This window comes from Raphanus sativus, chromosome 2 (genome assembly GCF_000801105.2).
Source record: "Raphanus sativus cultivar WK10039 chromosome 2, ASM80110v3, whole genome shotgun sequence".
In the NCBI taxonomy this organism is placed as follows: domain Eukaryota; kingdom Viridiplantae; phylum Streptophyta; class Magnoliopsida; order Brassicales; family Brassicaceae; genus Raphanus; species Raphanus sativus.
This window is the reverse complement of record NC_079512.1, coordinates 18598496-18621096: the sequence shown is the minus strand read 5'-3', so window position 1 is coordinate 18621096 and position 22601 is coordinate 18598496. Positions and strand designations below refer to the sequence as shown.

Genomic DNA, 22601 nt, shown 5'->3' with positions numbered 1-22601 from the left:
TTTTATTTATTTTTGTGTCTGAGAGTAGTACAACACAAACCTAGTTTCGCCAGTCTTCTGATAGAGTGACGCAAATTCAGAAGATTGTTTGCAGTTGTATCCTGGGACTCATTACGTTATCGAACCGTCGCACTACGGGACGTATTTTGAGTTAAAGAAAGAGATAATATCTCGCCTCTGCAATTGTATCATCCTTTTCTTGATCTTTGATATTATTTTATCTATTTTATTCTTTACAATATTCAGTAATCCGTAGTTTATAAAATACGGTTCTATCCATCCGTAATTTTTTAAAGCTTTTTTGCATAATACTTCAATTTATTCAAGTTCTGTATAAAATGAAAGTAGAGCATGTTTTGTGAGTTCAACAGCTGTGTGATAAAATATTTTGAATTGTTTAGACATTTCTGTTTTTTATACTGAAACATAGGTTTTAGTTTTATGTGAAAATATTTAAATGCCATTAGCATTGTTCGTTTTGCAAACGCAGCTAACGACGTTGAGACCAATAATTAACAAGCAAAACTGAGAAAATTTAATCGCAGTGTCGCTATAGAGTTGCCGCCGGCGACTGTACTACTGATCATGTCCGTGTTTTCATCGACACCATAAATAATAGCGGCTTGACGCCGACGCTGCGTCTCAAATATTAGTTCTCCCTTCTTTACCCAGTGTTAACAAAAAGCTTCGCCATCTCCATTTTACTCTGTTATTTGATTTAATTACTGCTGTGTTTTTAGTCGCAGATGCTGACGCCACGATTGACAAAAGAACATGGCTATTGTAATTAATTAACTTTCAGTTTGGTATGTATGTGCGATTTACTTACAAGTAATGGAATATTTTTTTAAGTTTTTTTCTTTGATAATTCGAAAAATTTCTGACGAGTCTAGGTTTAACCGATTAATTTTTGGTGGTGTCCACCTATCTCAAACAAATCCGATTGTTCGTACCGAAAATTATATATCCATATTGTCAGGCTGTATAAACAAGTAAATCTAAGAAGGTAGATTTCAATTACGTGGTCTTTAACACCTTTCTAAACCGTCTTTATCACTATCACTCAACCATGCTTATATAGTTGGCTTTTATTTTAAGTTATCTTAAATAATTTTAGTTTAGCAGTTTTTGAAATAAATTTTAGACCATTTTCGCAACTCATTTTCAATACTTCAGCAATCTATATTAGCGACTGTGTTGCAATATCAATGGATCTTTTAGCGAGTTATCAAGGCATCGAACAATTTTTTTGTTTCCAAAGAAAGCAAATTCCAATCTTCAAAGGAAAAAAAAAGAGAAAGCAAATTCCATTGCTCGTAGCTTCGTTGAAAATAAAGGGATCCCCAAAAAATATTGGTGTCACCTCATGGTTGCTACATTTTTATATGATGCCATGATGAACGATTAAATATAGACCCATAACACATAACATGAATTCTAATCAACTAAAATAACATAAAGACTACAAGTTAGCCAACATAAACTTAAATCGATAAGTTTTTTTTGGTAAAGAGGAACCCATCAGCCATGTCTTTTAGCTTAAGTTGACTATACCCATTTTGTATTTTTAATAATTTATTTTGTAACGACACCATCTTTTTGACATTATACCTCAATTAAAATGAATATATGTTTCTGTTGGGTTCCTTCTAGATGGAGGAAACCCATTGGGTTTGGTTGGTGATAACCAAACTTTGGAGTTGGTCCATTAGTATTAGTCTATGAGATTAGTATTGGGCCTTAGGATTACTGAGACACCATATAAAGTTTCTTAATCCAATTTGTGCTACACAGCAGACATAACACAAGAAAAGAAAAAAGAGTACTCAAAAAGACTCTTAAGACAAAAGAGAGAAAATGAGAGAAGAAGGCAGATTTCGTCTGGGTTTGTCAAGGCAGATTTGGAGGGTCAAACGGATCTTGATCGGGCTGATATTTTGTGGGAAGCTTCTTCAGTCAGTGGGTTAAAGGTTCACCGAAGGGATTTGGATTCTAACGGTTGGATCTTCTGTTGTCTGGGTTTTGGTGAAGCTGGTCGTCACAGTTCTTCAGCAGTACTGTCTTGAGTGTTTGGTAAATCCGACGGTGAGATCTTCTCTGATTGAGTGAGATTTGGCAGAGGTGTTGTGTACTTGTTCATCTTGGATTTGTACGGTGGGATTAGTCTCTGGTTGCCGGAATCCTTGTGAGCTGAGGTCGTCTTGTTGCTGCCGGTTTTGAAGCTTTGTGTTGCTCTCTTGTTGTTGTTGTTCTTGTGTTGGAGATAGCTCTTTGTAGCTAGAGTCTCTGTTCTGTTCAGGTTGTTGAACAGGGAGGACGTGTTTGTACTCACATACATTTATATAGTGGATTGTTGAGTGGACTACGGTCCCGTGGTTTTTCCTTCTCACACCGAGGAGGTTTTCCACGTAAAAAGTGCTTGTCTCATTTAGTTATTGCTTATACTATATCCTGCTATCGTCGAAGTATTTTCCTCACAGGTTCACACAAGGTCAGGGGAAACACGACCGTTAAGTTCCGCTGCGCCGTGTGCTTTATTTCCACAACAGAGTGGTATCAGAGCTTCTGGTTTTAGAGCTTTGGGTTTGATAACTTCGGGTTATTGTTGCTTGTGTGAATGATGGAGAATATGGGCAGGATGGAGAATATGGGCAGGATGATAAGCTTGAATGGTGTTAACTATCATCTATGGAAGGGCAAGATGGAGGATTTGCTCTTTGTTAAAGAATTCCATGTTCATGTCTTCAAGGAGAAGAAACCTGATAAGAAGACGGATGAAGAGTGGAAGCTGCAGCACCGCCAAGTGTGTGGGTTGATAAGGCAGTGGGTAGATGATAATGTGTTGCATCATATTGAGACTGAGACGGATGCTTGTTCTTTGTGGAAGAAGCTGGAGCAGTTATATGCTAGGAAGACCGGAAATAACAAGATGTACATGATCAAGAAGTTGATTGAGCTGAGGTATCAGGAGGGGACTCCGATGACAGATCACTTGAATGCGTTTCAGGGATTACTCAACAAGCTGTCTGATATGGGCATCAAGTTTGATGATGAGATTCACGGTTTGTGGCTTCTCGGTACTTTACCGGATTCTTGGGAGGTTTTCAGGATGTCTCTTTGTAACTCCGCGTCGGAAGGTGTTATTTCGATGGATTCAGTGAAGAACAATGTTCTTAATGAGGAAGCAAGAAGGCAGTCGAATGCTAGCAGTTCGCGTTCAGATGTCTTTGTTACTGAGTCAAGGGGGAGGAGTTCAAGTAGAGATCCCAAGAGGGATAAGAACAGGAGTAGGAGCAAGTCTAATAGATTTGCAAATATGGAGTGCTATTTGTGTCATAAGAAAGGGCACATGAAGAAAGATTGCTGGAAGTTGAAAAACAAGCAGCAAGGAAATCAAGAAGAAAAGGTGGATCGGGTGACCGTCACCGAAGATCAGTTTCTCATTCTTCTTGAGGGTGATGCCATTAATGTCGCATGCCAGGACACCAGTTGGGTGATTGATAGTGGAGCTACTACTCATGCCACATCACAGCGGGATTTATTTTCTACCTATACTACGGGTAATTATGGTTCTGTGAAGATGGGGAATGATGCGATGGCTCAGGTTGCTGGCATTGGTGATGTTTGCTTGGAGACTAGTCTTGGGACTAGGCTGGTGCTTAAGGATGTTAAGCATGTCCCAGATATTCGGATGAATCTGATATCAATGGGAAGACTTGATGATAAGGGTTATTTCATTTTGCACGGTGGTGGTAAATGGAAGCTCTCTCGTGGTTCTTTGATTGTGGCTCGAGGTGAGAAGTCTTCATCTTTCTATTGGATGCAGGCTAAGGTCTCCAAAGATGCTGTTAACGCGGTGGAGAATGATAATACCATGGAGCTATGGCATAAGAGACTCGGTCACATGAGTGAGAAGGGAATGGCTGTGTTGTCTAAGAATGAGGTGATTCCAGGAATCTCTGGTTTGCACCTGCAGAAGTGTTCGCATTGCTTTGCGGGAAAACAACACAGGGTATCTTTCAAGTCTTCTGCGCCTTCTAGGAAACCCGAGGTACTGAATTTGGTACATTCAGATGTGTGTGGTCCAATGAAGACAAGATCTCTTGGCGGCGCATCATATTTCGTGACTTTCATTGATGATCATTCAAGAAAGTTGTGGGTATTTTCTATGAGGACGAAGAATCAGGTGCTGGAATATTTCAAGCATTTTGTGGCATTGGTTGAGAGACAAACGGGGAAGAAGCTGAAGTGCATCCGCAGTGATAATGGTGGAGAGCATCTTGGACCATTTGATTCTTATTGCAAAGAGCATGGAATAAGGCATCAGTTCACGCCGCCTTAGACTCCACAGTTGAACGGGTTGGCTGAAAGGATGAACAGGACAATTGTCGAGAGGATGAGATGTTTGATCTCACAGTCAGGCTTATCAATGACTTTCTGGGCAGAAGCTTTGAACACGGTGGTTCATGTGCTGAATTTGTCACCAAGTGCTCCATTGGAGGGTGATATTCCAGAAAGGGTTTGGACTGGTAAGGATGTTTCTTACAGTCACTTGAGGGTCTTTGGGTGTAAGGCATTTGTTCATATTCCCAAGGTTGATAGATCGAAGCTTGAGATGAAGTCGCGGCAGTGTGTGTTCATCGGTTATGGTCAGGATGAGTTCGGGTACAGATTTTATGATCCCGTTGAGAAGAAGCTCGTAAGGAGCAGAGATGTTGTGTTCATGGAAGATCAAACGATTAAGGACATTGAAAAGTCCAAAATTCCAACTCAGGTTTATGAAGGTTTGATCGATATAGAGGCTACTCCTTCTACATCAGTCCACGGTGAGGTTGAGGTTGAGGTTCAGGATGGTACACCCGGTGCAGATGCTCCCGCACATGAAGATGGCAATGGTGATCATGGTGACGATCATGGTGAGACACCAGCTGCTGAGAACCAACCTACTGTTGTTAGAAGATCCACAAGGGGTCTTAAGCCGTTGACAAGGTATGATCCTAGTGAGTATGTGCTACTTACTGATGGGGAAGAGCCTGAAAGCTATTATGAAGCTTTGGAGGATGAGCACAAGGATCTGTGGTTTGGAGCCATGGATGAGGAGATGGATTCTTTTGAAGAGAATCACACTTTTGAGTTGGTGGAATTGCCAAAGGGCAAGAAGGTTTTGCTTAATATGTGGGTGTACAGAATTAAGCAAGAGGATGGAAAGCCACCTCGATACAAGGCTAGATTGGTTGTGAAAGGTTACAGCCAGAAGAAGGGGATTGATTATGATGAAATCTTTTCTCTTGTTGTGAAGATGTCATCCATTCGGGTTGTGCTTGGATTGGCAGCGAGCCTTGATCTAGAGGTTGAGCAAATGGATGTGAAGACTGCTTTCCTTCATGGTGATTTGGAGGAAGAGATCTACATGGAACAACCGGAAGGCAATGTTAAAGAGGGCAAAGAAAATCTGGTTTGCCGCTTGAAGAAAAGCCTTTATGGACTGAAGCAAGCACCGAGGCAGTGGTACATGAAGTTCAAGTCTGTTATGGGGGAGCATGGTTATGCAGAGACTGATTCAGACCAGTGCGTATTTGTGAAGGTGTTTGGTGAGGATGATTTTATCATCTTGTTGCTGTATGTCGATGATATGTTGATTGTGGGCAGGAACATGGACAGAATTAAGGAGTTGAAAAAGCAGCTCGGAATGTCCTTTGCCATGAAAGATATGGGTCCAGCGAAACAGATTCTCGGTATGAGAATTGTTAGAGACAGAGGTGAGAAGCTGATTCACTTGTCTCAAGAGAGGTGCATTGAAAAGATACTTAAAAGGTTTCACATGGATAAGTCTAAAGTGTTGAGTACTCCGCTTGCACCACACTTAAGACTGAGCAGTCAACAGAGTCCGAAGACATATGAGGAGAAGGAAGATATGGCGAAGGTTCCATATGCTTCTGCAGTGGGTAGTTTGATGTATGCCATGGTCTGTACAAGACCGGATTTAGCCTACGCCATTGGAGTTGTCAGCAGGTTTATCTCCAATCCGGGGAGAGAACATTGGAATGTTGTGAAGTGGATCTTGAGATATTTCCGAGGGACTTCTGATCTGAAGATTACATTTGGAGGTAAGAAACCTTTGCTGGTTAGTTTCACGGATTCTGACATGTCTGGAGATGTTGATTCTAGCAAGTCTACTTCGGGTTACTTAGTAACATTTGCGGGTGGAGTTGTGGCATGGCAGTCAAGGTTGCAAAAGTGTGTTGCATTATCTACCACTGAGGCATAGTTCATTGCTGCAACTGAAGCTTGTAAAGAGTTGTTGTGGATGAAGAACTTCTGTGAAGAGATCGGTTTCAAGCAAGAAAAGTATGAGTTGCTTTGTGATAATCAAAGCGCCATTTGTCTCGGGAAGAATTCTACATTTCATTCGAAGTCGAAACACATTCAAAGGAAGTATCACTGGATACGGGATGTGGTTGCTTCTAAGGAAGTGGAACTTGCAAAAGTTCATACGGATGATAATGGAGCTGATATGATGAAAAAGTCTTTGCCGTGGGGGAAGCTTGAAGTATGCCGAGGGATAGCCGGAATGGCTGTTTCCTCCACCTAGTCGGAAGGGGAGTTTGTTGGGTTCCTTCTAGATGGAGGAAACCCATTGGGTTTGGTTGGTGATAACCAAACTTTGGAGTTGGGCCATTGGTATTAGTCCATGAGATTAGTATTGGGTCTTAGGATTAGTGAGACACCATATAAAGTCTCTTAACCTAATTTGTGCTACACAGCAGACATAACACAAGAAAAGAAAGAAGAGTACTCAAGAAGACTCTTAAGACAAAAGAGAGAAAAGGAGAGAAGAAGGCAGATTTCGTCTGGGTTTGTCAAGGCAGATTTGGAGGGTCAAACGGATCTTGATCAGGCTGATATTTTTGGGAAGCTTCTTCAGTCAGTGGGTTAAAGGTTCACCGAAGGGATTTGGATTCTAACGGTTGGATCTTCTGTTGTCTGGGTTTTGGTGAAGCTGGTCGTCATAGTTCTTCAGCAATACTGTCTTGAGTGTTTGGTAAATCCGACGGTGAGATCTTCTCTGATTGAGCTGAGATTTGGCAGAGGTGTTGTGTACTTGTTCATCTTGGATTTGTACGGTGGGATTAGTCTCTGGTTGCCGGAATCCTTGTAAGCTGAGGTCGTCTTGTTGCTGCCGGTTTTGAAGCTTTGTGTTGCTCTCTTGTTGTTGTTGTTCTTGTGTTGGAGATAGCTCTTTGTAGCTAGAGTCTCTGTTCTGTTCAGGTTGTTGAACAGGGAGGACGTGGTGATACTCACATACATTTATATAGTGGATTGTTGAGTGGACTACGGTCCCGTGGTTTTTCCTTCTTACACCGAAGAGGTTTTCCACGTAAAAAGTGCTTGTCTCATTTAGTTATTGCTTATACTATATCCTGCTATCGTCGAAGTATTTTCCACACAGGTTCACACAAAGTCAGGGGAAACACGACCGTTAAGTTCCGCTGCGCCGTGTGCTTTATTTCCCCAACAGTTTCTTATATCATATACAATAACTGCTTAACAAAAGCTATATATTATAGTATATAATTCTCCAAATCAGCTCCACTTCTGTCTCGAATGATACAATTTAATTTGTGTCATTTTCCCCGGTCAACCGATTTAAATTTATATAAAATCTATATCAGCCTTACGTCAACTCTATTTCGACCATACATTTTAGTTAGAATAATTTTTTTTTCTTTTTTGAGAAAGTTTTTGTTCATTTAGAATAATTAGTGGAATATATCCTTTAATTGCTTTAACACTATGCCTATTTATATTTTCATAGTGCAAAATAAAATGTATTTTTAAATAATATTAGCGTGTATGAGTGGTAAACAATAGAAAAAAATATGTGACTAGAATTTTTTTTGTCAACAAGATAAAGAGACTCGTAAATATTCTTCATACGAAATTGATAACTCTGCATTTATATGAACGATAAATGACGGCTGCGTCTTTGCATTGCGTGCGAATTTGTCCGCCGTTAAATTCTGCATTCTTTGTATATGAATGATCTCTGAGTTGTAAAAACTTCTCTTCAGTTTTTTCATATCATCTAAATAACTTGTATATGTTGGATATTCTTTTGGTTCCGAAATAATACTCACCAATTAAAAATAATCTATTGCAAACTATATAACTAATCTTATCTATTAAAACTGAAGTACACATTAGATTTGACTCTGACTTTTTTAAATAATTACAGTTTCATGCCACTGAGTTAATATCTATTGATTAACATAATTATCTATTTTTTTCTTTTAAAAAAACAACCTATCTGAACTATTTCTGTTCAATATTTCATAATAACCACATTCTGAACTATTTAGAATTTCATTAAAGTTACATTAAAATCATATACTTTATACAATACGTTTTAGAAAGTCATTATAAAATCACTATAAATTGAAGATTTGTTCTCATGTCTCTTATTAGACAACTGAATCTGAATTGAGTTACATGATGCACATAACTAAAACATTTTCTTTTCTTTTTTCTTACCAAAAAAAAACTAAAGATTTTTTTTTAAAATATACATGAAATGTTTTTAGCAAACTTGTGCTGGCAAAATGTTTTTAGCAAATTTGTGAAAAAATCTTCCATGATATGAATTCACTACGGCAACAACATAAAATATGGATACAAATTATGGATTTAACTTCCACGTTAAAATATGGATATATCTCAACTGATTTTCAAACATGTCTGAAAAATAATAGTTTAAATAAAATTTCCAATTAGTTTTTACAAAACGAATATTCTTTTAAAAATATCACAACACCTAAAATACACAAATTAGTATATGTTAAATGGTAAAATAACAAAAAAAAATTCAATATAATCTAGATCAAAAATTCTACATTAATAGTAGTTCCTAATAGTGAATCACAATAGTCTAAACCCATTGTTATATACAAATCTTATTGGCATTTAAAAAATGTTACTTTCAAAGATTTTTCTATTTGATTAATTTTCAACAAAAATTAAGATCATTTAAAATATTTAATTAACTTTATGTTCCACATTAAGCAAATAGAGAATAATGTTCAGTAAATATTATTTGTGGTATTTTAATATTCATCGTTATTGTTACTAATATATAAAAATTTGAAATATAAATAATCATCTTTCTAAAATATATATTAAATAAAAAGGACTTTAGATATGCTATTGTATTTCAAATTTTTATAGAACTATTAGTCCAATACAAATAAAATAAGAAAAATTTATAAGCAAATGACTAATGTAATTGATGGTTTATAAATAAGATTACTCATATAAACAATAGTATTTTGTGTATAAATGTAATATTATACAAAAATTTAACACAGATAACTGTTGAAAATATACACTATCAAAAAGTTAAATATAAATATCCATTTATATATAACTATAAAATAAATACACACGGACGTGCGGATCTAGTTTATTATAAAATTTCCTTCATTTTATTTGTTAATTATATTCTGTAGTAAACATGAAAGTAATTAGTTCAAACTAATCTTCTGTACTATTTGCGCATCAACCATCTAAATTTGGTTATATGTTACTTTCTATATTCTCCATAGTGGTGACCCACGTGAGCCGTTTGGGGCTTCTTCGGATTAAAAACAAAAACTAGACGAGGTCAATAGCCTATCAAATCTCATAGACTGACCTTAGAAGAGTTTTGGTTGGTCTTGAGGCATATGAAATTTAATGTTTTAATGCCATATTGTTTATAAAACAATCGTGCATACAATAATTACAATTTTTTGCTAAATAATTACAGTTTTTTTTTTGAATTCGAGAAATGTTATTTTGAATTGAACGACATTTTTTTTTTCACACTGAAAGATTATATTCATTAAACCAAACTATAGAACACAAAGAGATATACAAAGCCAGGAGTTAACAACTCCCGGAGTCCAAAGCCGGCGGAATATGACAATTCCCCAGAAACAGAACATAAACAACAACAGTAATTTATAACTTATAAGTACAACCTAATCATAAGTAGATCAAATCCAGCAAGACACCCAAGTAGATGAAGAAAACTGAAACCAGGAGGAGAAGAGATAAGCGCATCAACTACAGCCCAATTATTGAGGGTGAAACTTCAACATGGATCTCAATATTCTGCTCTAGAAACTGACAAGAGCCACGAGATAAACCACTTGAAAGCAAACCCGGGTAGACGAGGTGAGACACTGGGTTTGACCAATCGACTACCATTGGCATGTTGACAAAGACCCGGAGCTCCATCTTCTATGAAAAGAAACCGGAACAGAGACTATCAACGATTCACATGAACCGAACCGTTGAAAACGAACCACAACGAGAAGCACTCCTCCTGACAACAAATTCTTCACCACTTGAAGCAAACATGCAACAGCACATAAAGCCCATCGGAGAGAAAACTGAGACAAAACCAAGGACAAGTCTTGATTCCAGAGACAGAACCTCTTAGAGCTTAGACCCATAGAATCCGAGACCCGCACAAGAAGAGATCATGCAATAGAGGATCCACAACCAACATGCAAAGCCAAATCGAGCAAGGATCTATTGATCTAGATCTACAAATGATTAAAGATTGATAGAAGCTTATAAAGACACAGATGGACAAAAGGAATATAATAGACAGCATAATCCGACCGACGATATGGCTAAGGAAGCCCATCACTGCCGGCTGGAAACCTAAAACAGACAACGGAGACTGCAAGGATGAGAGAAATTTTTTAGAAAGATAAAGAAGAGAGTTTTTTTTTAATTGAACGACATCATACGCCATCAATTTTATCACTAGAGGTTAAGCCAATATGATATCTTAATTTATTCCATTCACTAAACGTCCAATCAATACAAGTTTAGTCCAACCACTAACTTGAATTCATCATATATTCTATGTTTGTCTAATGATAAAGACTTTCACACATGCAAGCTATAAATTTTATATGATTAAGTTCTTATCAAGATAGATGTATAATAATAAGATTATTTAGGTTTTGAATGTTGGTAATCTTTTCTGGATGTCCAATACAATTATTAGTTTAGTAACAATTTAGCCTATATATATATAATTTAAATCTTGATAACAAAGAAAGAAAATATATGACCAAGTTTGAAAAAGAATATTACACGATTTTATTCATTTTTGAGTAACATTCAGTTTCCTGTACAAAACACATCTTTGGATTAAAGAACTTATGAAACACAAAGATCTTAGTATTATAGGCTGTTTCAGTTAGGATGATTACTTTTTAACGATAGATAAAAAAAACTCATACTAGACTTGAAAGATGTTATTTGCTTCCACTAACAGTACCACCCATAAACTGTATGGTTTGAACATTATAATTAAGAAGAGTTTTTTTTTTTTGAACGTCTGGATCGATTATTATTGATTAATTATGTTATTACAACGATGAGAATATTACAAAGACGATTCTACAGCCGACAATTCTACCACCTTGTGAGAATACACGTCTGACTGCACCACTCTGAGCCGTCCTATGAGATCCATGTTCGATGGTACGCTTTGCACCAAGCTGAAGATCTCCTATAACATGTTTTTCCATAATCTGCATACATTACAAGAAAACATAACATCTTCTAACCAGATTTCTGACCACATAAATTGGTCAAAAATACTTTCGACCATAAACTGACCATATTATGATGATTAAACAAAGTGGACAAAAGGTGGTCAGAAATAACCGTCGAACTAAACTGGTTACAAAAATGGTCAGTAATTTGTGACTAAATCTTGACCACTTTAATATCATCAGAAAATGGTCAGAAAAAAATCAGAAAGTGGTCAGATTTTTCTATTCAATTTAATTATTTCTTCTGTTTTGTGTAGGGGTCATAAAATGGTCAAAAATATCGTGTGTGTAATTAATAAAATCAAACATGTCTAACCTAATTTACACTTTCTCTTACCTTCATCGTCTCATCTTCAGCGGCGCGGATCTCTACCTCGACATCGATTCTTAGATGATGACTACTCAAGAGCTATTGGTAAGTGTTTATTTTATTTTTGGTTGCATCGGTTTAGTATTGTAAAAGATTTTCTGAAGCAAATTTCATCTAGGTAAGATTGAATTCTTTCTTACGCAGGCAGAGACAAAATTCTAGTTTTCATGGTAAGTTCGTTTTCATAGTTATCATCTTTTTGGTTCTTTTTTTACACTTTTCGTTACAGGGTACCCATGACAAGTACCTTCTTCAGTTAGTTTTCATGTCTAATTTGGAGCAAGAAGCACAATTACGGATTACAAACGAGAAGATAGCTGTAGAAGATGAAAAGATTGCTATGCAACCGAGAAGATTTTTGTCACTGGAGAAAGACAAGGCTGTCAAAGATAAGATTATAAAGTATTTGCAGAACTTGCAACATGAGATTATGAGTAAATTTCTAGAACTGCTTGATGCAGTTGAAGATGCTAAGAATAATTCAGTAATAATTATTATGCTTGTAATTTGTGGTTAGAACTTTAGTAATGAGCAATTGTATCTTTATCTGTTGTTTTTAAACTCTATCTATGTACTATGCTAAAGTTATTTCAGTGTTAATTATTTAGGTTTCAACTCTAGGCTATATTTGGTTTAGTCATTTATATTTTAAATACAAATTTGTCGATTAATAAATTTATCTAATTATTAATAAATAAGTTATCATAAATTCGTCAGAAAATGGTTAGGAACATTGTGACCGATTTCTGATGACATTTCTAATGAATTTCCTGACCATTAATATGGTCAAAAATAATTGATCACTTTCTGACGAAAATATATTTCTGACGGAGGATTTTTGACGGTTATAAATGGTTAGAAATTGGTCAATAAGGCATGTTTCTGACCATTTTATGTCGGATAAAGTGGTCAAAATTTAAACTATTTCTTGTAGTGATAATTTGGTATTTTCTGGGGTTTGAACCCCAGACCTCCGGGTGTAGAAGCAATTGAACATTTAGTCAAACCACTGGACCAAGGGAGCTTCCACTAGTTAAGAAGACTTAGTGGCAATTAATAAATAAAACTAATTATGTTGGGGAACAATTAATTCAAATGGCAAAAGGCTTAAAACCGAAAGCCAAAAATAAAAAAGCTAGGAGACCATAATTTATACGATCGGCTCAGATATCGCATCACCAATTTAATTTAAGTTGATTCCACTAGCTTCAGAATCAGTTTTCTATGTTTGTATGGTCCTCCGATTAAACATGCGAGGGAATCAGACCTTTTTGTTATATATGTTAACTACTTCAAAAAAGAATAACAGTTGATGCGTTCATACCACTGATCTAATATGTTAAATACTAATATGTTAAACAACTCATTAACTTTGGCTCTAACTATATTCTTAAGTTGTAGTATTATAGTAACCATTGAATTTGATCAGTGAGGCAAATTTTAATGGATAGGTGCGGCAGAAGCTCTTGGCAACCAATCACACAATGATTCTGATTAGGGAAGATGTGTTATATATCTAATCATTATGAGACATGTGTCAAGACACAAGTGTCTGTAAAATAACAATAAACAAAATGAAAAGCATGTCGCTTAACACACGTCTAGACAGCTATAAATTCCAAGTCCCCGATCTTTCCTCCTCAACATATGCTCGTTCAAAGCAACAATACTTTCTTTGAGAGCAGCATATGTCAACAAATATATATCACAACCTGAGCAAGAATCTTGAAACTTGCCTTCTCCTCACATTTTATTATACGTTATTTCGGTTTTTCTAATTAATTAGAGAGGTTGGTTACAATAAGAAAATATTGTTTATAACGATTGACAGGGAAGAGACAGTGCTCCGGGAAACAAGCCACAGCCGCTTCAAGGTTAGTAGTATTATCCGGGAACGGTGTCTCTGTCTTTGAACTTAAACGAATCTATTGCATGTTATTATGTTTTAAATTAGATCTGTCCTAAAAAACTATTAATTATATATAATATAATTTAATCCAGTAGGGGAATTTTTATAAGAATGAAGCCATGCATGACGGCTCTGAGACAAGCGATTCCACCATTGTTGAACTTCAACGAGATATCCACCGGTCTAAACATGGTCGACGTTCCCTTTTTCCGGCGTAAAGACAAGGTGGTTTTCGTCATGGGAGCCACCGGAACCGGTAAATCCCGTCTGGCCATCGACCTTGCCACTCGTTTTCCGGCGGAGATTGTAAACTCCGACAAGATCCAAGTCTACAAAGGTCTTGACATAGTGACAAACAAAGTCACTCCGGATGAAAGCCAAGGCGTCCCTCACCACCTCCTTGGCACCGTGGAAAACACTCACGACGATTTCACGGCGGAGGATTTTCAGCGGGAAGCAATCAGAGCCGTTAAATCAATCGTGGAGAGAGACCGTGTACCGATCATAGCCGGCGGTTCTAATTCTTACATAGAGGCTTTGGTCAACAACTGCGTTGACTTCCGGTTAAGGTACAATTGTTGCTTCTTGTGGGTTGATGTCGATAAACCGGTTTTACACTCGTTTGTCTCGGAGCGAGTTGATAAAATGGTTGAGATGGGACTCGTCGACGAGGTTCGCCGCATCTTCGATCCCTCGTCCTCGGATTACTCCTCCGGAATCCGTAAAGCGATCGGATTTCCTGAGCTAGACGAGTTTCTCCGAGCAGAGCTGCTAAATTATCCGGCGCAGACAACGGAGAAGCTTCTTGAGACGGCGATCAAGAAAATAAAGGATAGCAATTGTACGCTTGCGTCTCGCCAGTATCAGAAGATTCAGAGGCTTTACAAGCAGTGGAAGTGGAATATGCACCGCCTAGACGCGACGGAGGTTTTTCTCTGGCGAGGAGAAGAAGCTGACGATGCTTGGGAGAACATGGTGGCTCGCCCTAGCGCACTCGCCGTCGACCGGTTCCTTAATTACAGCGAAGATCACCATTTAGACGGTGCTGATATTCTCTTACCGAATATCTCCGTCGTTCCGCCGCTTCTAGCTGCCGTGGTAGCGATTTCGCGGTAAAAAAGAACATAACAAGAGATGAACAATGTATATGATGGAAAGAAAAGAGAGGGAAGTTCAAGAAATAAAGAGACCATAATGATGCCACGTGGCTATATTGGTCGAAAAGAGCTATGCTAATGCCACGTGGCAGTATGGGTCTCTCTCAGAGAAGATGACCTTTATGTTACTTAGAAGTGTGTTGCGGTTAACAGAATCAGTTTTGAGTGGATGCTGACAGGTTTCCCTTTTGTTCCGGTATGGTACTTAGCCAGGAAGCGGTGCGGTTTAGTGTACGGTTATACGGTGCATTAGGTTAGATTTATCAGTTAAGACAACCAGAGGTCGTTGGTCAACGCGGTTTTGTTGGACATAGACCCCACTTTTTGACGGCGGGTTGCCGTCCTATATATGTTGGGTCTTCTCAGATGTCGTTGTGAAGTGACTATTATTATTAGTAGTTTATAAAGGATCTCTGGTTTGAAGTGATTATTGTTAGTAGTTTATAATAATTCTGGCGGGTTGGTGGTGAAATTCATGCCGGATAAGACGTATGTAAATTTCTAATTGCGATTATGTTAACAAATTATAAATGAGTTTACTTCATCATTTTTTGTCCCATAAGTAAATATTATATGCATACTTTTAAAGAGATTCTTGTGTGACAGGGTGAGTTGATGATGGCCCACTACCCACCGCCACGCACCCCTTGTCCATCTCAAACAAACAAGCATGCCTTAACATTTTGTAAAGCTTGAAGCTTGTGATTTTTCATCTTAAACCTGCAAATTATATGTCGAATCCGAAGCAACATGCATTGTGTGTATTCATACACTTTGTTATGAATGTTTAAGGAGATTTTTTCGTATTTACGTTATGTTTTAGGAGATGGAGTATATTGCTGAATAATCGTGGTTTAATGGTACCTTTTCAAATATATTTTTTGGGTAAGAAATACCTTATTAAATATGACTTGAAAGAGATGATATTTATGCTTTAGCAGTTGCATGAATTGAAACTCAACATGAAAATGTTAGTTCTGCTAACGACAAAAATAGTTTAAGAATACGCGCGAACTTTACCAATAGACAGTATTATTTTGTCATTTTTTCATAACTATATTGCGTTTGTTAGACAGTATTACTATCGTAAGTTTATAATAATTGGACAAAAATGTGCGATGGATGTCAAAAACTATTCCCATTACGCAAGTTGATTATAAACTTTGGAACGCCTCTATTATTAGCTCTGTCTACACGTCAGATGTATTCGAGCCACAACCCACAAGCTGTTTTTCATAGCATATATACTATATATTCCAAGATTTAAATTATTACTTAACTTATCTTACAGCTTTGTATCAATGCGTGTCGTCAAAGGATAACAACTAAAAATCAGGTGAATCAATGTGTTTATTATGTATATGTTTTGTTTTTATTGGAGTTATTTAACTAACTCAGTTTTGTTTAGGTTAAAACCATCTCCACTGGTATTCGTTAGAGTATCTAACCATAAATAGTAAAAGAAAGAGAATAAGAACTGATTTTCAGAACTTTTTTTTTTAAAGAACTGATCTTCAAATGAGAAACTGTAAAAGAAAATTCATTAGAAATTCCTAGACTACTTGTACCATTGTGATTGATTTAATTAAGTATTATAATTATATGAAAGTTAAATATTATAACTGTGTGAAGAATATTTCACCATCAAAGTAAAATATATTCATTTTATGTACTTTTATATCAGCCATTAGAGCTATACTTTGCATTTGAATTATTTATTGAATAATAAGTTGAAAGATGCATGCATTAGTCCGTCTAGTCTCATCAACTTTTAAATTTAGGGACAAAGTTATCGGCTATGATTAATTAATGGTTAACTATTTTTGTTAGACAAGGTGTCTTTATTCTCATTTGGTATTGGTTGAAGTATGCAGTTATCATGTAATTATGAAAAATCATGGCGAACTTAGGCATGCTAAAATAGAAAGTAAATCTTAGTATTGACCAGTTAAAGAACTTTTTAATGTCCAAGAGGACTAAGTAAAATTTGATATATGGATGAATTTCCGATAAATTAAATATAGAGTTACACAATAGTCACTGAATACCCTTTTAACATATAATGATAATCACTGGATTATAACATTTCTATCCTCCCTGAAATTTACAAATATGTGGGTATGCATATTTTTGAGGGATCAGTTTGATCTTACCAACTCTAAAAGATGTTATATTATGTAACTAGATTTTGACCCGCCCTTTAGAGGGCGGGATAAAGGGCGGGATAATCGTTTTGTTCTAAATTTATGCTTTTATTCAATTTTTCATAAGTGTGTTTAGGCATGAATATCTGGATTGAGATCGATTGTCGTTAATAAATTTGGTTTGGTCCAACATATATATATATCAACTACGATAACGTATAATCTTACCGACAGATTGCGTGGCAAGCAACCGTTAAGAGGGCGGGTATGTTTCCTTTGGACGGACGGGATTTGTTTCCTGTAAAGTTTAAACATCAAACATTGTATAATTTGGTTTTGAAGTATAATCTATACTATTATAACGATGCGTAATACTAATTCGAGTTACACGTTTTAGATTGTAACTCATGTTTTGATAATATACCGAGTTAAATAGTTGAGATTTTAATTTATGTTTTGAGAAAGTGACAATGGCGGATATGTTTCTTTGGCAAATTTATGTTTGTATATATTATGTGTTTCAACATAAAATGTATATCAAGTGTTTTAATGATTTATGTTAGAAGTTGTTTTTTAGGTTTATATTGGTTTTCATATATACAAAATGTTAGTATTGTGAATGGTTGAAAAAAAAATCATTTGATTAGAGAATAAGTTATTTTAAAGTTTTATATTTGTATTTCAAAAAACTTATTCTCTTTGGTTATTTATGATAAGTTTGTATTTTTACTTATGTTTAGATCTAAAACTTAATTATAAGATGTTAAAAAAATTGAAAACTTTGCTTTGGTAAATTTTTATTATGTAAAAAATTTAATAATAATATCTTCTTTAATTTACATATATATATATATTCATATGAGATAATTAAATAATATTATAGATGAAAAAAGAGGTTGATGAATATGAGATATTTAAATAATAATATAAATAAACTAAATTTTTTAATAAACATAGTCAATATTTAAATTATACTTGAAAATAAAAACCTTAGTTTACAATGGGGTTTGATGAATTGTTTTTTTAATATTGGGTTTAAGCAAAATGAGTCTTAAGCCCATGAGTTATATTAAAAAAATCCCATAAGTTATATTCTATGTAACACAAACCAAAGTCGATTCCGATCGTTGTTCATAAAAAAAAAGTCTTCTACGATCTATGCCGATTCAGCGACCAAAACCGGAGGACACCGCGGATTCGTTGCTCTCCAATATGAACATGTTCTCTTTTCTATCTTTGTTCTTTTACGAATTCATATGTCAACTGCGTATTCATTTGTCTTTGGCTTTAACTGGTGACCATTAAAATAGGAATATGAATGAGTAGGAAAAAAATTGCAGGAACAAAATAAAAGAAATGAAAAGAAAAATTTATTACTTTTGTTTTTGTTACACATAACAAAAATTCTTCATAAATGGTGTAATTTTTAAGGAATAGATAGGAATTGGTCATTACCATTATTCATAAATGATGTAATTTTTAAGGAACGCATAGGAATTGGTCATTCTTTTTGATTCCTTATATCACCGGTTAGAGCTTTTTTGTTTAATATTTTAGTAGAAATTAAATCTGTTTGTTAAATATTCTTGTTTCCTAATTATTATTTCAGGTTAGATATTTGAGACAAAACATCACGATTTACCAAACAGAGACCGATTTAAAACAAAAATACATGGACGCGGCAAAGAAGAATTGATAAAGAAAGGGCCATGGAAAGCCGAAGAAGACGAAGTGTTCATCAAAGATACGGTCCGCGTGAGTGGAGCTCAATTCAATCCAAAGGTCTTCTTCAACGCACCGGGAAATCATGCCGTCTCCGTTGGTTCAACATACTCCGCCCAATCTCAAAAAGTATACAACTTAATCCAATCCATGGTTTTTTATTATTCTTCTTCAGTCTTTGTTTTGTTTGCCTAAACTTTATATGTCTTTTAATAGGTGGTTATTCTTGGCGGATGAAGAGAGAATGGTGATCGAATTGCAGGAGGAGTTTGATAATCAGTTATAGCAATCCAAAACGTCAAACAAATGAATTCCTTAAGAGGAAGACAGGTATTTTGAAAATTTTAAATAAAGAAAAAATATATTTCTGTTTGTTACCTTGGATTTTTCATTTTTCAGTTTGTGTGTGTGTGCGTTTTAGTTTCAGAGATTTGCTTTGGTCGAGTTTGATCTTGTTGATAATTAACATTTGAGTTCGGCTCCCACTTTTGGCTAATTTTAAATAGTTCAGTTAAAATTCATTTTGGATAAAATAACGGATAAATAGGATAAATTTAATTTTTTGAATAAAATATATTCAAGTGATTCAGTTCTATCAAGAAATTAGGATACTTTTAAATATTACAGATAAAAAATAATAGAGTAACCTAGTTTTTGGGCAGTTCGATTTATAAATAATATTTTTAGACTATTTGATAACTTTAAAACTAAAATATAATTAATATTTTTAGATATATAAAATGTGTTTGAGATATTCGGATACCCATTTGATTCTTGGTTTGATTTTAGTTTTTCTATTTTAGAGATGTAAGAACCATTCAGATATTTTGTTAAATTGATTCGGTTCTGTTTCTGTTAGACTTTGATTCTCGATTTATATCCTGAAGCTTAATTATATATATATATATATATATATATATATATATATATATATGTATTTATATTTGATAAATAATTGATTTAGACTTATTTTTAATTATGGAGTGTATAAACAAAATATTAAGACTGATATCATTTTTTAAATAATAAATATACTTATTTATCTATATATTTATTTATTTTGAATTTTGTTAGTTTAATATTTTAATAAATAAATAAATATTTAAAATTCAAAATAAAAAATTTAAAATAGTTTAAAAGGAATTTTCAAATTTCACAATAATTATCTATTTATTTTAAATAATATAAGGTTGTAACCAATTTTAGACACCAGTTGGATCCAATTTTGTGATTCTACCTTAATAATATTGATTTTTACACCCATTTCAAAATATGGATTTAATTATTTTTGTCAGAAATTTTTAATTAAAAATTAAAATATATACATGCTTTATATATTATTTTTTTCAGTGTGGGTACGTTCTCTTGGCCACATATAAAAATACAAAGGTATATAAACATTGACTTATTTTTTATATTAAATTCTGTTTTCCCTTTTATTTCTAAGCTGGAAATACATAAGCAGAGAAAGAGAATTATGTACAAACACTAATATCTCATCCGCCATCAGTTTGTTATTTGAATTCTGGATACCTCGCTTCACGGCAATCTTTGCAATCAAACTTTTCTCCCAGGGCTTAAGTATAGCGTTGCCAATTCTTAGTGATTCCTGTTCCTACCTGTAAAGTGCATATTTCAAGTCAAAAATTTTGGCACACGAAACAGAACCCTCCGAGAAAAATGTAAGTAGGAATTAGAAAGCATCTTACCAAGAGCAAAATGGCAAGGGAGAGTTTTATAGGAAGAAGCCTGAAATGTGTTTTTTAACCGGGAATCGTATGAGGTAGTAAGTCAGCGCTCACCGGAATCACACCAGTACCCCACCACTCGTGAAAACGTGAGCCTAAGCTGTTTAATAGACTGTTAAACTCAGATTCTTCTTCTGTCATACTCTCCTTGCGAATCGGGTTCTTGACAATCGGATCTTTGATTTCCGGAGGTGCGTTTAGACTACTTGGCATTTTGTTGCTTTAATGCCAGCTGAAGATACATCTGGAACAAAAAAAAAGAGTTTCTTCAGGTCTGGCAATTTGATTAGAGATCGCAGAAGGAGTCACACCCATGATAAACCACCATCACGCTTCCTGCTCTCCATATCACCCTTCCACCAGTTCGACGCTGCTCAGGAATCAGTTTGACGCTGCTCATTAAGCTGATCAAAAAGCATCAGTACATATAATAAAGTCCAAGTTTCAAAGCAAGAACACTTATACTTATTAGCTGGAAATACATAAGCAGAGAAAAAGAATTATGGAGAATAAAAGGTGTGACAGGACCCTCCACAGAAGTCTTTTCTCCAGGGTCAAATAAACAGACAACAGGGTTAATGTTTGGCTTCCTTAAAATATCTGAGACAAATAAGGTACTCATTACTAATGATTCATCAGCATATCAATTTGGGAAGACAAAGAAACTATTTTCTGTAAAGACATTGCAGAAACATAAAAAGCTTAAACTTTGAGCTCTTTAAAGATGGGTGAAGATAACCGTTCACTGAGAATAAAACAGAGTAATTGAAACGAAATCGGAATAAGTACGATACGAACCCAATACGCAAGAAGAAACCCAGACAGTGGAAGCAAGAACAAAACCATACAATGAAAGAAATTGGGATCTTAGCAAAATCAAGTGTTGGGGTTTCCAAAATAAAACTCAATTCGGGCAAAGAAGTATATACCTAGTCATTGGCTTCTTATTGACATCAATCTTCTCCTTCATCTCGATTGATTCGCCTCCTCTCCTAGCCCGAAAATCAGCAGCGACCATGACAACTCAGAAGAAAAAAGCGGGTGTGGTTGTTCCTTCCGCAGGCTTCACAATCTGTACAGCTTCTTACTAAACTCATCAAAATGAAACCCAGAAAAAAAAACTAAAATCAACAACACATATTGCTTATCGGATGAACACAAAAGAATCGCATCAAAGAAATAAAACTCACATATGATGTTCGGGAGATCAGTGGAGGATAGAATAGAAAATCATCAAGCATATTTTTGCCAATCGTAGGAATGGAAGTTTCAAAGCATTTGTATCAAGCTTCATCTGTATAATCTTCGAAAAACCACGGTTGAAAGTGGTACAAAATCAAACTAAATAGATGTCGTTTAGTATTATTAGGGATTTCAGGTAATATGTCGTTCAGTATTATTAGGGATTTAGGGTATATTCGATTACTTTGAATGTATTACGAAAATAAAAAGAATTACATAGCTATCACATATGTGTTTCTGTTTGAATAAAAAAAATTACAAAATACTGATTTTAATTAAAAACATAGCTTAAAAATAATACAGTGGCAAAAAATGGTAAATATTGTTGAAACAGGAGGGCACCTAAAAAAAGGGCCTTCTGTTTTAATAGTATTGATAAGTCCAAAAACATTTAGTCTTAATTCTTTTTGATATATTCGTGATATTTTATGTCCATTAATCATTAAATGAATTCATAAGTTTTGATAAGATTTCAAGAAAATATAAAATAAATTTATTTGTACGATTAAATCATTGAAAGTTTTTAGAATGAGTAAATTTGATGTATGTATAAGTATTATGTTTTAACTTTTAATCTGATTTATTTTTGTAAAGACACACCGGTTATAATGAAAACCTTACTGAATATATAAGTACTTTTTATTTTTAAATTAATGATTTATCATTGTAAGATACATCGGTTAATATGAAACTA

General features: G+C 35.0%; 1 protein-coding gene and 3 long non-coding RNA genes across 6 annotated transcripts; 3 read left to right on the top strand and 1 right to left on the bottom strand.

Annotated features, from left to right (window-relative positions):
• Positions 1 to 11607: 11607 nt before the first annotated feature.
• LOC108840916 (uncharacterized) lies at positions 11608 to 12605 on the top strand. Its single transcript, XR_008937832.1, has 2 exons — positions 11608 to 12030; positions 12215 to 12605. It is a non-coding gene; the product is annotated as an uncharacterized LOC108840916 (long non-coding RNA).
• A 1009-nt stretch (positions 12606 to 13614) lies between these two features.
• On the top strand, positions 13615 to 15579 carry LOC108840120 (adenylate isopentenyltransferase 5, chloroplastic-like). The gene is made up of 2 exons (XM_018612943.2): positions 13615 to 13859; positions 13987 to 15579. Exon 2 carries the CDS (start codon positions 14006 to 14008, stop codon positions 15008 to 15010), a length of 1005 nt encoding a protein of 334 aa, XP_018468445.2. The 5' UTR covers positions 13615 to 13859; positions 13987 to 14005; the 3' UTR covers positions 15011 to 15579.
• A 2538-nt stretch (positions 15580 to 18117) lies between these two features.
• LOC130503415 (uncharacterized) lies at positions 18118 to 19438 on the top strand. The gene is made up of 2 exons (XR_008940811.1): positions 18118 to 19046; positions 19134 to 19438. It is a non-coding gene; the product is annotated as an uncharacterized LOC130503415 (long non-coding RNA).
• An 874-nt stretch (positions 19439 to 20312) lies between these two features.
• Positions 20313 to 21909, bottom strand: LOC130498313 (uncharacterized). Of its 3 annotated transcripts, XR_008937209.1 has the most exons (5): positions 21856 to 21906; positions 21595 to 21752; positions 20977 to 21069; positions 20627 to 20909; positions 20313 to 20536 (listed from the first exon to the last, which is right to left on the bottom strand). It is a non-coding gene; the product is annotated as an uncharacterized LOC130498313 (long non-coding RNA). The 3 variants fall into 3 exon arrangements; XR_008937206.1 differs by having other exon boundaries at positions 20627 to 21069; positions 21856 to 21909; XR_008937205.1 differs by lacking the exons at positions 21595 to 21752; positions 21856 to 21906 and having other exon boundaries at positions 20977 to 21570.
• Between the last annotated feature and the right edge of the window lie 692 nt (positions 21910 to 22601).

Excerpts from the sequence above, each read along its gene's own strand:
- LOC108840120 (XM_018612943.2), top strand. The coding sequence starts at position 14,006 with ATGAAGCCATGCATGACGGCTCTGAGACAAGCGATTCCACCATTGTTG.